Source organism: Chiloscyllium punctatum, chromosome 24 (genome assembly GCF_047496795.1).
Source record: "Chiloscyllium punctatum isolate Juve2018m chromosome 24, sChiPun1.3, whole genome shotgun sequence".
NCBI classification, from domain to species: Eukaryota; Metazoa; Chordata; class Chondrichthyes; order Orectolobiformes; family Hemiscylliidae; genus Chiloscyllium; species Chiloscyllium punctatum.
The window spans coordinates 58616517-58627598 of record NC_092762.1 but is presented as its reverse complement, the minus strand read 5'-3'; the positions used below and the strand labels follow the sequence as shown (position 1 = coordinate 58627598).

At 40.5% G+C, this 11082-nt stretch overlaps 1 protein-coding gene across 2 annotated transcripts in view; it reads left to right on the top strand.

Annotated features, from left to right (window-relative positions):
• The first annotated feature begins 1800 nt into the window (after positions 1–1800).
• The window catches only part of wdr18 (WD repeat domain 18), a 199960-nt gene continuing 190678 nt past the window's right edge, over positions 1801–11082 (top strand). Inside the window, exons 1-2 of one of the 2 annotated variants that reach the window (XM_072593920.1) lie at positions 1801–2073; positions 10267–10377. In XM_072593920.1, the coding sequence (XP_072450021.1) occupies positions 1861–2073; positions 10267–10377 (324 nt within the window). In that variant the 5' untranslated portion in view covers positions 1801–1860. The remainder of the gene's footprint in view (positions 2074–10266; positions 10378–11082) is intronic. The other variant, XM_072593921.1, reaches the window with a different exon arrangement.

The following is an 11082-nucleotide window of genomic DNA, read 5'->3' as shown; positions in this document are numbered from 1 at the left end:
TAACCACAATTACCAAATGGCAAAAACAAATAGTCAAACAAGGGTTGATTGCCAAGAATTAAGTACTGAAAATTATATTTTGTTTTCTAGTTGTCATAGTTTTAAAAAGATTATTGATATCATAGATATAGAATCATCATATAGGACAACAAAAAATGCATTGGAGAGACTTTTTTTATTTGTTCATGGGATATGGGGTGTCACAGTATTTATTGCCCAAATCACAGTTAAGAATCAATCATCCTGCTGCAGGTATAAAGGGTTCAGTTAGCTCAGTTGACTGGATGGCTGTAATGCAGAGCGATGCCAACAGTGTGGATTCAATTTCTGCACAAGCTGCGGATACTACGAAGGACTGACTTTCTAAACCTCTCCCCATCACTAAGGCATAGTGAAATCATAAGATATAGGAGCAGAATTAGGCCATTGAGTCTGTTTTGACATTCAATCATGGCTGATATGTTTCTCAATCCCATTCTCTTGCCTTCTCCCCATAACCCTTGATCAAAAATTATTATTAATTTTAATCAAAAATATATCTGTCACTGTTTTGAAAAATATCCTGAATAACCTAGTCTCCACAGCCTTCCATAGATTCACCACTTTCTGCCTGAAGAAATTCCTCCTCATCTCAGTTCTAAAGGTTTGTGCTTTCACTCTCAAGCTGTGCCTCTGGTCCAAGTCTCCCACCAGTGGAACTTCTAATTCTATATCTTCTCAGTATTTGTCCATCAATCACCTCTCCCTAATGAGACAGTAGCCCTATGGTCTTGTAGAATCATTGAAAATGTTCAATACAGGACTAGGTCATTCAGCTCATTGTGTCTGTAGGATTATGGCAACTTTACCCTATTGTCTGGGTTCACATGTAGGCCAGGTAAGGATGGTAGAATTCCTTCCCCAAAAGGCATTAGTGAAGCAGATGGGTTTTTAACAAGAAAGACTAGTTTTTATTTAATTCAAAAATCTATCTGCCATGTTGGGATTTGAATCCTTTTCCTCAAAACCTTAGCTTGGGTTTTTGATTACTAGCCCAGTGAAATCGCCATTTCACATGCCTTGAATGCAGATGTTCATGAGAATGATTTAGGGATAATGAGGAAATATTAAAAACACAGGGACTGTTTTTCTTAGAGAAGGCTTAGTGAAGATTTGACGATTTTTTTCAAAACCATGAAAGGTCTAAAAAGAATAGACACAGAGAGGTTGATCTTGCTTCTAACGGGATCAGAAATGAGAAGACATCGGTTTAGAAGGGTTTTCAAAATAATGAGAAGAACCATTTTGACATGGCAAGTAGATTGGATGTGAAATATATCGCGTGGTAATGTGATGGAGGCGAGTTCAATAGAGGCGTTCAAGGGCGCATTAGATGATTATTAATATAAATAATTTGTAGGGAAAGGTTAATATCATTATAAATATGTCATAATGCTCATTTGGATGGACTGAATGGCCTGCTTCTGAACAGTAATGATTCTGGTTCGGAGTGCATTTGACGTAATATTCCAAAACCATCTTTGTCATCAAAACTTTTAAATTCGCCCGTGTTTTCGATCTCACCTTTTCAAAAGTTACTGTTCATAAAGCCAATTCTGATTGATTGTGCCTCTGATTTATATCCTGCTCTCAAGTTGCCATTTTGCGTTCTAAGGTCTCAATCATTTTTGTGCAGACTATTTTGTTCTTCGGTTTCTGTCTGGACATTTTTTTTAAAAAAAAGCTTTGTGGTTCAAATTGAAGTGTGTTGGGTCTGACTGATTCTAATTGCCCAACCCAGCTCAGGCGTTGCCATGGTAACATCTCGGCCTCTCTTGCCTCTCGACTCCGTGCCTGGAGGAATTGTGGGAAGCTCGTAAGATGGCGGCGTCGGTGCTCGAGGTGGTGTTGAGTTCTGATGCCGGAGGTTCACTATGGAACTGCAACGTGTGGGAGCCGCGTTCGGGGACTTCGCTGACCAGCTACCGCGGAGGCAATACGTCGGCCCGTGGCCTGTGTACCCTCGCTGGCGAGTATCTCCTGGGAGCGCAGCTCGGCAAGAACTACATCAGCGTGTGGGAACTGCAGAGGAAGGTGAGTGACTGACAGGGAAGGAGGTCGTTCCCCGCTAGAGATTCAGACAACTTCTACTCCCCCCGCACAAGTACATGTTAGTAGATCCCCCGATCGGCAAGCGGGCATAAACTTTAACCATCCAGAATCCATTTGACACCAAATGCATGTGCTGCTTTGTAAAATTACCTTTAAAGTATTTAAAAATTGGAAATAGGAGCAAGCCATTTGCTTTAAAGAGTCTGCAGAAGGATTTGGATAGGTTGTGAGTAGGCCGAAGCTTGATAGATGGAATACAATGTGGGGAGATATGAGGTTATGATTTTTGGCGGGAAGAATAAAGGAGCTGAAATTTTATTTTTTTTAAACTGCAGAAAGATTTGCGAGCCCTCAGCTACGATTCACGAAAAACTAGCACCGAAATTCAGAGAAGGCAAATGGACTGTTGGTGTTAATTTCAAAGGGAATAGAGAGGCTTTGCTAAAACTATGCATAGAAACTAATCAGATCACAGCTGTAATATTATAAACAGTGTTCGGCCCCTTTTCTGAGGAAAGATATGCTGGCATTGGAGGCAGTCCAAAAGAAGGTTCACAAATGAGGAGAGGTTGAGTAGAGTGGGCCTATACTTATTGGGAAGAAAAGGTGACCTAATTGAAACATTGAAGATTCTTAGAAGATTTCACAGGTTTGATGTGGAAAGTTTGTTTCCTCTGGAATTAGAGGACATAATCTCAGAATAAGGGGTCATGCATTTCAGACAACTTCTACTCCCCCCGCACAGGTATCTGTGAGTAGATCTCCAGGATCGGCAAGCGGGCATAAACTTTAACCATCCAGAATCCAGATGAGGAGGAATTTCTTCTGTAGTTTGTGAATATGTGGAATTCTTTACAACAGAGGGCTGTTGAAATCGAAATCATTTTAAGTATGTTAGAGGCTGAGATGGCCCTTTAATCAGTAAAGGAATCAAAGGTTATAGGGAAAAGTCAGCAAAGTGGAGTTGAGGATTGTCAGATCAGCTGTTATTTTGTTGGTGGAGCAGACTGAATGGGCTGACACTTCCGTTTCTGTGGCTTCTGGTCATATTAAGTCTGTCACAACCTAACCAGGAAGAGTGCACTGATAGATGTGCTCCACTGTTCCATCAACTGTTCTCAAAATATACAAGGGTGTTTGAGCTATAGGGAGAGGGTGAATGGTTTGGGGACTATTTTCCCTGAAGCATTGGAAACTGAGGGCTGATCTTTATAGAGGTCAAGTCAGGGCAGGACTTGTACAGTTAATGGTAAGATCCTGAGGAGTGTTACTGAATAAACAGACCTTGGACTGCAGGTTCACAGTTTCTTGAAAGTGAAGTGGCAGGTAGATAGAATAGTGAAGAAGGCATTTGGTATGCTTTCCTTGATTGGTCAGTGCATTGAGTATTTGAGTTGGGAGATCATGTTTTGGCTTTACAGGACATTGATTAGGGGAGAGAGTGAGGACTGCAGATGCTGGAGATCAGAGCTGAAAATGTGTTGCTGGAAAAGCGCAGCAGGTCAGGCAGCATCCAAGGAACAGGAGAATTGACGTTTCGGGCATAAGCCCTTCTTCAGGAATCTCGATTCAATGGACCAAGTGGCCTCCTGCACTGTAGGGATTCTGAATCTCAATGGATGCTTTCAGACTGCGGACTGTGAATATTTTTTCCACTGATGCTGTTGGCACTTCTAGCTTTTTAACACACTGCAGCTCAAACAATCAGAAGGTTGTTGACAGGCAAAAACTTGAGTTGAAAAGTTCTTGGTGCCACTCAGTCTCATTCCCCCTCTTAATTATGCAAAGAGTTTATAATGCACAACTCAACAATATGCAATGCTTGATTTTCCTGATGAAGGACCAGTGCTCCAAAAGCTTGTGATTTCAAATAAACCTGTTCGATAGGAACCTGGTGTTGTGTGACTTCTGACGTTGTCCAGCCCAGTCCAACACTGGCAACTCCACACCACCACTAAAACTTTCCTGGTATTGCAATTGTTGTAGTTCAACTTGCATTTCAAGTAACAATCTCAAAAATGTGAAAATGTGATCTCTTACACTGCTTACCTTGCAGGGTATCACGTATGATCTTTTATCACATTTACATCTTTTCACATTATCCCAAAATCACTCGATTCCCTTGGTGTCGATCTGTCTTGCATATACCCAAAGACTGAGAACCCACAACTGTGTGGGATTGACAATTAAAGTCCTTGGGTGAAGATGTATTTTTCTTCATGTCTGTCCTTAGTGGTTTATCCCTACACTCTGTCACTATGATACTCCTATGTCCTAGACTGTCCAGCCAGTGGTTTCAGCTTCTGAGCATCAAACCTGTCAGACGCTCAGAATCTAAAATTTCAACAATACAACCTTTACGTTTCCAGAGTCCAAAGACTGATGGCGACTCTGTGTGGAGTTTGCACATTCTCCCCGTGTCTGCATGGGTTTCCTCCCACAGTCCAAAAATGTACAGTTTAGGTGAATTGGCCATGCTAAATATCCCATAGTGTTAGGTGAAGGGGTAAATGTCGGGGAATGGGTCTGGGTCGGTTGCGCTTCGGCGGGTCGGTGTGGACTTGTTGGGCCGAAGGGCTTGTTTCCATACTAAGTAATCTTAAAAAAAAGTCTATGTTCAGCCTGCCATGTTGTCAATTCATTTAACTAATTTAGATCCTTTTGCGTCCTCTTTGTAGCTTAGTTTCCCATCTAATTTTCTCATCAGACTTGGATACATTCACATGACTTCCTAATTTGTCTTTTTTGGTAGATAGTAATTAGCTAAGACCCAAGCACAAGCAGATCTTTGTATCTCACTTAGTCTGCCAAACTGAGAGTGATCCTGATTTGCATATGCTGTTTTTGTCTATTATTGAATCCTTGATTTATACTATTATATTATTTTCCCCCCCACCATCAATCCCAGAGGCTATAAAATTGTTATTACCTTTTTGATGATCTAAATTTTTTTTAACCATTATTAGTTTATTTGACAACCTCAAAAGAAACCCACTGAGATTTGCCAAATGCTCCTATCTTTTAATGTTGACTCTGGCCAAGTTTTTTTTAATGTTCCCTGTTGATGTATCCTTAGTTGTAGTTCCTGGCATTTTCCTTACAATTTCCTAGTATAACTAAGTCTTGGATAATTCCTAAGGTTTGAGGATAACTTTCTTCTGCTCAGATATTATAGGTCCTGAGGTGGATAAATAGTCCACCAAGCTGCAAGCTTTGCCATGGGTTGGGTAGTGGCACTTGCTGATGTGGTGGGTGGAATGTACAGATTTTTGCATGCTCATTCTGTTTGTGCTGGTATACCACTGAATCCTGTTGGCAATACTCAATGATTGTCTGTCTGTCTGCTTTGGGCGGTCTTGGGCTAGAGATGTCCATGAGTCAATTGAGATATTGCATTTTCTTTCAGGGAGGCTTTGAGTGTTCTTGAGGCATTTCCTCAAGCTCTTTAGTAGCAATGTGGTCAACTCAGTGTAGCTATTGAATACTAACTAAAACTTAGCCCCAGAAGGAATTGGCCTTAGAGAAGACAGTGTTATTGAAGCATCTGTTGGACAGTATTGTGCAATGGATGCAAGCTGATAGAGGACCTTTTGACTTGTAAGGCTCATTCTTGCATGCCTCTGTGAATGTATTGATAATAGTTTGGAGCTTCGCTCACAAGTGTATGCTCATGGAAACATAGTCTGTATACTACAGCTTGATGACAGTGGTGGATGTTGCCTTGCCTCTGTATTTGAGGGATGTTAATCAGTAGATTAGCTTCACACCTGCAGGAAGCTTCATGGATTTAGGATGGGTTGTGGCAAGGAAGATGGAGAAGAGTATTGGTGCAATGACACAATCCTGCTTGACCCCAGTTTGCATTGTTTTGTAAAGGTCACAGCTTTCATGCTATTTTATAGCAGGTGGAGGATGGCAGTAAATTTCTGTGGCAGCAAAATCTTTGGAGAGTGCTTCATGTTGGTTGACACATTCAAAGGCCTTTTCTGAGAAAAGCCATGTGGAAAGATTGCTGCTGCTCTCTGCATTTTTTTCTTGGGCTTGTTTTCTGTGAAGATTCAGTCCATTGCCACTTAGTGGACAGAATGTGCCTTAATGACTTTGGTAAGAATCTTTCTGAAACTGGGAGGAGGTGATTGTGGAGGATGTTTGTAATGACTTTCCCTGTGATGGACAAAGGGCAGATCCCTTTTGTAGTCACAGTAACTGGTTTTGCCTCCTTTCTTGAAACTGGTCACAAATATGGCCTTTTTTCTTCAAGGTGAGGTTGTGTGTACAACTGTGGCTCCAATGTGTTTTTAGTACTTCAGAGATCCATCTGTATTGAAGGTCTTATTGATTCTCCACTATTGGATGGTCTTTTTCATCTCACGTCATGCTGAGGTTGTAATAAAACGATAGGGAGCACAATGTGGTTGAGGATAGTCATGTCAAAGACTGAGTCTCAGTGTTAGTTTTTTTTTCTTGAGGTTCTTACACACTTGATGCAACTGCAACACACCAACTTCTGTGAACAAGCAACCAAATTTATTAAGCACAGTATAGTACTGTACAAGCTTGGCGACCCCCTTCACAGGCATGTGAAGTCAGGTCAAAGTGAGGCGCTCAACAAAGAAAACACATCCCGTTTGTACAGGTCTGTTGGCCATGCCTACAGATGCTCTGGCCACTGCCCACTTCCCCCCCCCCAATCACATGCCACTCAAGCCAATCCCCTGTTACTCAGTCACATGCTACCCCAGGTATAATGGCAAGATGAGATCATCCTCTGAGATAATGCCCTAATCCTGGGGAGTCGTTATGCAGACGGTTTCCTGACTCAGTGATTTTCCCAAGACAATGAAGGTGTGTGATACCTCTGGCCAGAAAGCATTACTGAATGGAAGAGATTGAATTGATAGTTTAACTTGACAATAGCAGGGAAGTAATGTTTAAATGACAATGGATAGTCATCTGCATTCTTTCATGGCTTTTGTCCCCACCCAAAGACAGTGTATTTTAACCCTTTAATATTACATTAATGTCCAGAGAGAGTATAATTAACCTTTTAACATTACATCAGCTGAGGAGATTCTCAAAATGCTTCTTCCATTGAGTACTTACTGCCTCTGTCCATTTTGAGTCCACTCTGTTTCTACACTTTAGTGGGATGGATCCTTGGGTGGCAGACGTTTTTCATTGAGATGAAGAATCCACATGTATCGTGGCTATCAATGAGTTGCTATATTTCCTGTGTTTCTACCGGTATGTTCACGAGGTCATAGGTTTCATTGGACCTTTATCATTTAATTGTTAAAGATTATTTTATCTCCCTTGAATATTGGTGGTATTTTCAATTCAGGAACATTTTGTGCTTCTGTTAAGTTGCTACTGGATCTACTTGTTAAATCAGTCTTGATGCTTCCTGGTAGAGAAACATGAAGACTCCTCACAAGCACACTTTATGATGATTTTCAATATTGACCAGGTGCTATGGACATTCTGACTCCTATCATTGATTGTTGCAAGTTTGGCTGTGAGGCACTGATTATGTAGGGCTTTATTTGCAGAGTTGTTCAGACCTTTGACATGAAATGTCCTGCAGCAGTGCTTAGCTATCACTGCTGTTATTGGGCCTAATTTATGGAGGTTGCCTAATCTGTTCTATGGTTGATCTAGCTGTTGTCAGCTCCTGTCATGATGTAGGTGATGCAAATATCCTCATTTGGGCAATAATGTAGTCAAGCAGATGCCAATGACTGGAGCTAGAGTCTTAGATCATAGAACATAGACAAGTACAACACAGAACAGGCCCTTTGGCCCATGATGTTGTGCTGAGGTTTAATCCTAATCTAAAATAAAATGAGTTAACTTACATACCCCTCAATTCACTGCTATCCATGTGCATGTCCAGCAGTCGCTTAAATGTCCCCAGTGACTCTGCTTCCACCACCACAGCTGGCAACACATTCCACTCATTCGCAACTGTGTAAAGAACCTACCTCCGATGTCTACTTTATACCTTCCTCCTAATATCTTCAAACTGTCTCCTCGTACCAGTCAATCCTGCCCTGGGGAAAAGTCTCTGGTTATTGACTCTATCTATTCCACTCATTTTGTTGTATACTTCGATCAGGTCTCCTCTCTTTCTTCTTCTCTCCAGAGAGAAAAGTCGGCTTATTCAGCCTTTCTTCATGAGGCAAACTCTCCAGCCCAGGCAGCATCCTGGTAAACCTTCTTTGCACCCTCTCCAAAGCTTTGTATCTTTTCCTATAGTAGGGCAACCAGAACCGGACACAATATTCCAAGTGTGGTCTCACCAGGGACTTGCAGAGCTGTAGCAAAACATCGCGGCTCTTAAACTCGATTCCCCTGTTAATGAAAGCCAAAACACTATATGCTTTCTTAACAACCCTATCCACTTGGGTGGCAACTTTGAGGGATCTATGTACTTGCACACCCAGATCCCTCTGTTCCTCCACACTGCCAAGAATCCTGTCTTTAATCCTATGTTCAGCATTCTAGTTTGACCTTCCAAAATGCATCACTTCACATTTATTCAGGTTGAACTCCATCTGCCATTTCTCAGCCCAGCTCTGCATTCTATGTCGTGCTGCAGCCTGCAACAGCCCTCGATACTATCGACAACACCTCCAACCTTTGTGTCATCTGCAAATTTACTAACCCACCCCTCAATCTCCTCCTCCAAGCCATTTATAAAAACTACAAAGAGCAGAGGCCCAAGAACAGAGCTCTGTGGGACTCCTCTCAACACTGACCTCCAGGCAGAATACTTTCCCTCTTCAACCACTCTCTGCCTTCTGTTAGCCAGCCAACTCTGAATCCACAGATCTTATCACAAGGTCTTGGCATTCTTCTCACCGATGAGAGGGGGAGTTTTGTAAATAACACGGGGGCAACCTATCTATTGTTTATTCTCCTTAGCTCGGTGAGCTATGTTTCCCATTTTTATTGTTTTGAAGTTGAAGGCATGTACTTTACCTTTTTTAAGAAAGAGCAAATGCTGTTCTAAACATATTACAAGCACCTGTGTTTATGACTAGATGGCAGTCCCAGAGGGTACTGGAAAATTGAAAATATGTAACATTTGGTTGTGAATTGGATATGAGTTTTGGTTGCTGTTTTGACGACAATTCAAATTCAACCAATCCGTTTAAACTATGTCCCAGGACAGTAAAACCTAATCGAGTTTGAATTTTTTGTTTTGCCAACATTGAACCAATGAGTCAATCTAATTTTTTTGGGGAGGGGGGGTGTGGTGGTGGGACATGGTTATAAAATGCAGACATGTTGAAAATTACAGAGAGCAACTGCCATCGTGATAGAAATGTCTAGAGATTTAACATCTTACTCTCCAAGAAATTACAATACACTCTATCAAAGGTACCTTTTCAAACGAAACATACTTGCAATAAAAAGCAAGAAGACAGCCAAAATAGTGAAGACGCAGAAGACAACAGTGGCTGTGTGCTTTTGAAATTAAGTTGATGTAACTTTACTAAGTGTCTTATTGGAATAGTATATATCGTTATCTGCTTCCAACTCTATAATCAGTTAAGAGAAAGTAGGGAGCTTAGAGTTGTGAATAGTTGTTTAATGTTCATTTTTTGAGATGATAAAATTAAATTGGTATTTTAAATAGTGGAATTTGGAAGTTCTCTGTCAATCATTTTAACAGGTTACGAGGTGAGGTGAGCTTTTCTGGGTGTTTGGTTTAATTAACAGGGTTCACCGCCGTGTCGTAAAATTATGAAGACAACGCAATATTAAAAACCAGCTGGCTCTATGCATAAGTTACTCTTTAGTCTCTAATTGACATTTCTTTTTATTATTTTCTTGATCTTTATGTATTTATAAACCGTCTTTAGATCTTCCTTGCTTTTGCCTAACAAAACTTTTCATGGCTTTCTAAATTGCCTTTTTAATTTTAGTTTGCTTGGTGTGCTCTTTATAGCTGCTGCAAAGACTCCACATAATTCTGCTAAGGCTGTGCTTGTGCAAGTTGATTTATAATTTCAACACTTTGTATAAAAACTGTTCATATATGGTAACTCACTTCTAAATACATTGATAAAAGTTGACGGTAACAGTCAGTGCATAACAGTTGAAACTTGTTTCCATAAAGTATTATTAAAAATGATGCTATAGTTAAACAACTTTATCGTCTCTATTTAGGATCAACTACAACAGAAGATCTTCTGTCCTGGACTAGTGACCTGCCTTGCTGCATCACCTAATGGGCTTCATGTTGCTGCTGGGATTGGAGAGAGCATCTACCTATGGGAGGTAAAAGTTGTTCTGCTATAGCTTGCGTTTCGTTAACGCAAATTGGCTGTAACATGATTCCCTATTAGGGAATGCTGTTTCTGGCTTCTGTCATTGATTGTTGCCAGTTTGGCTGTGAGGCACTGATTATGTAGTCATGATATGGGGATGCTGGTGTTGGACTCGGGTGTACAAAGTTAAAAATCTCTCAACACTAGGTTATCGTCCAACAGATTTAATTGGAAGCACTAGCTTTCAGAGCACTGCTCCTTCAGGTGAAGTGCAGAAATGTGTGTTGTCTATAACATGATTGTATTGCCCACACTTAAAGTGCTATTTTTATTGTGCAATTTTCATATAGCGTGAGGTCATGCAAAAACTCAACCACTGAGTTATTGAGGAAATACCTGTAAATGTAAAAATGTGTTTTTACAATTGAACACCGAAATGTAAACTTTCAATCTAATAATTTTTGATTTCACATTGATTATCCAGAATTGCAGTTTGAGACCAGAAAGTGTCTTCCAGATTTAGTTTCGAGACTTTTTTTTAAGTGTTCAATTCTGTTAAAATTTTGAGAACTTGATCGAATGTTGTATTTGTAATTGTTCAGCCTTAGAAAAATTAAGGTTTCATTTCTAAATTGTCAATTCTAATTTAAAATGAATAGAAAAAGTTAAATTGTCATGGAATGATTTCAAGCTAGATATTTGATCTGTTGGTTTT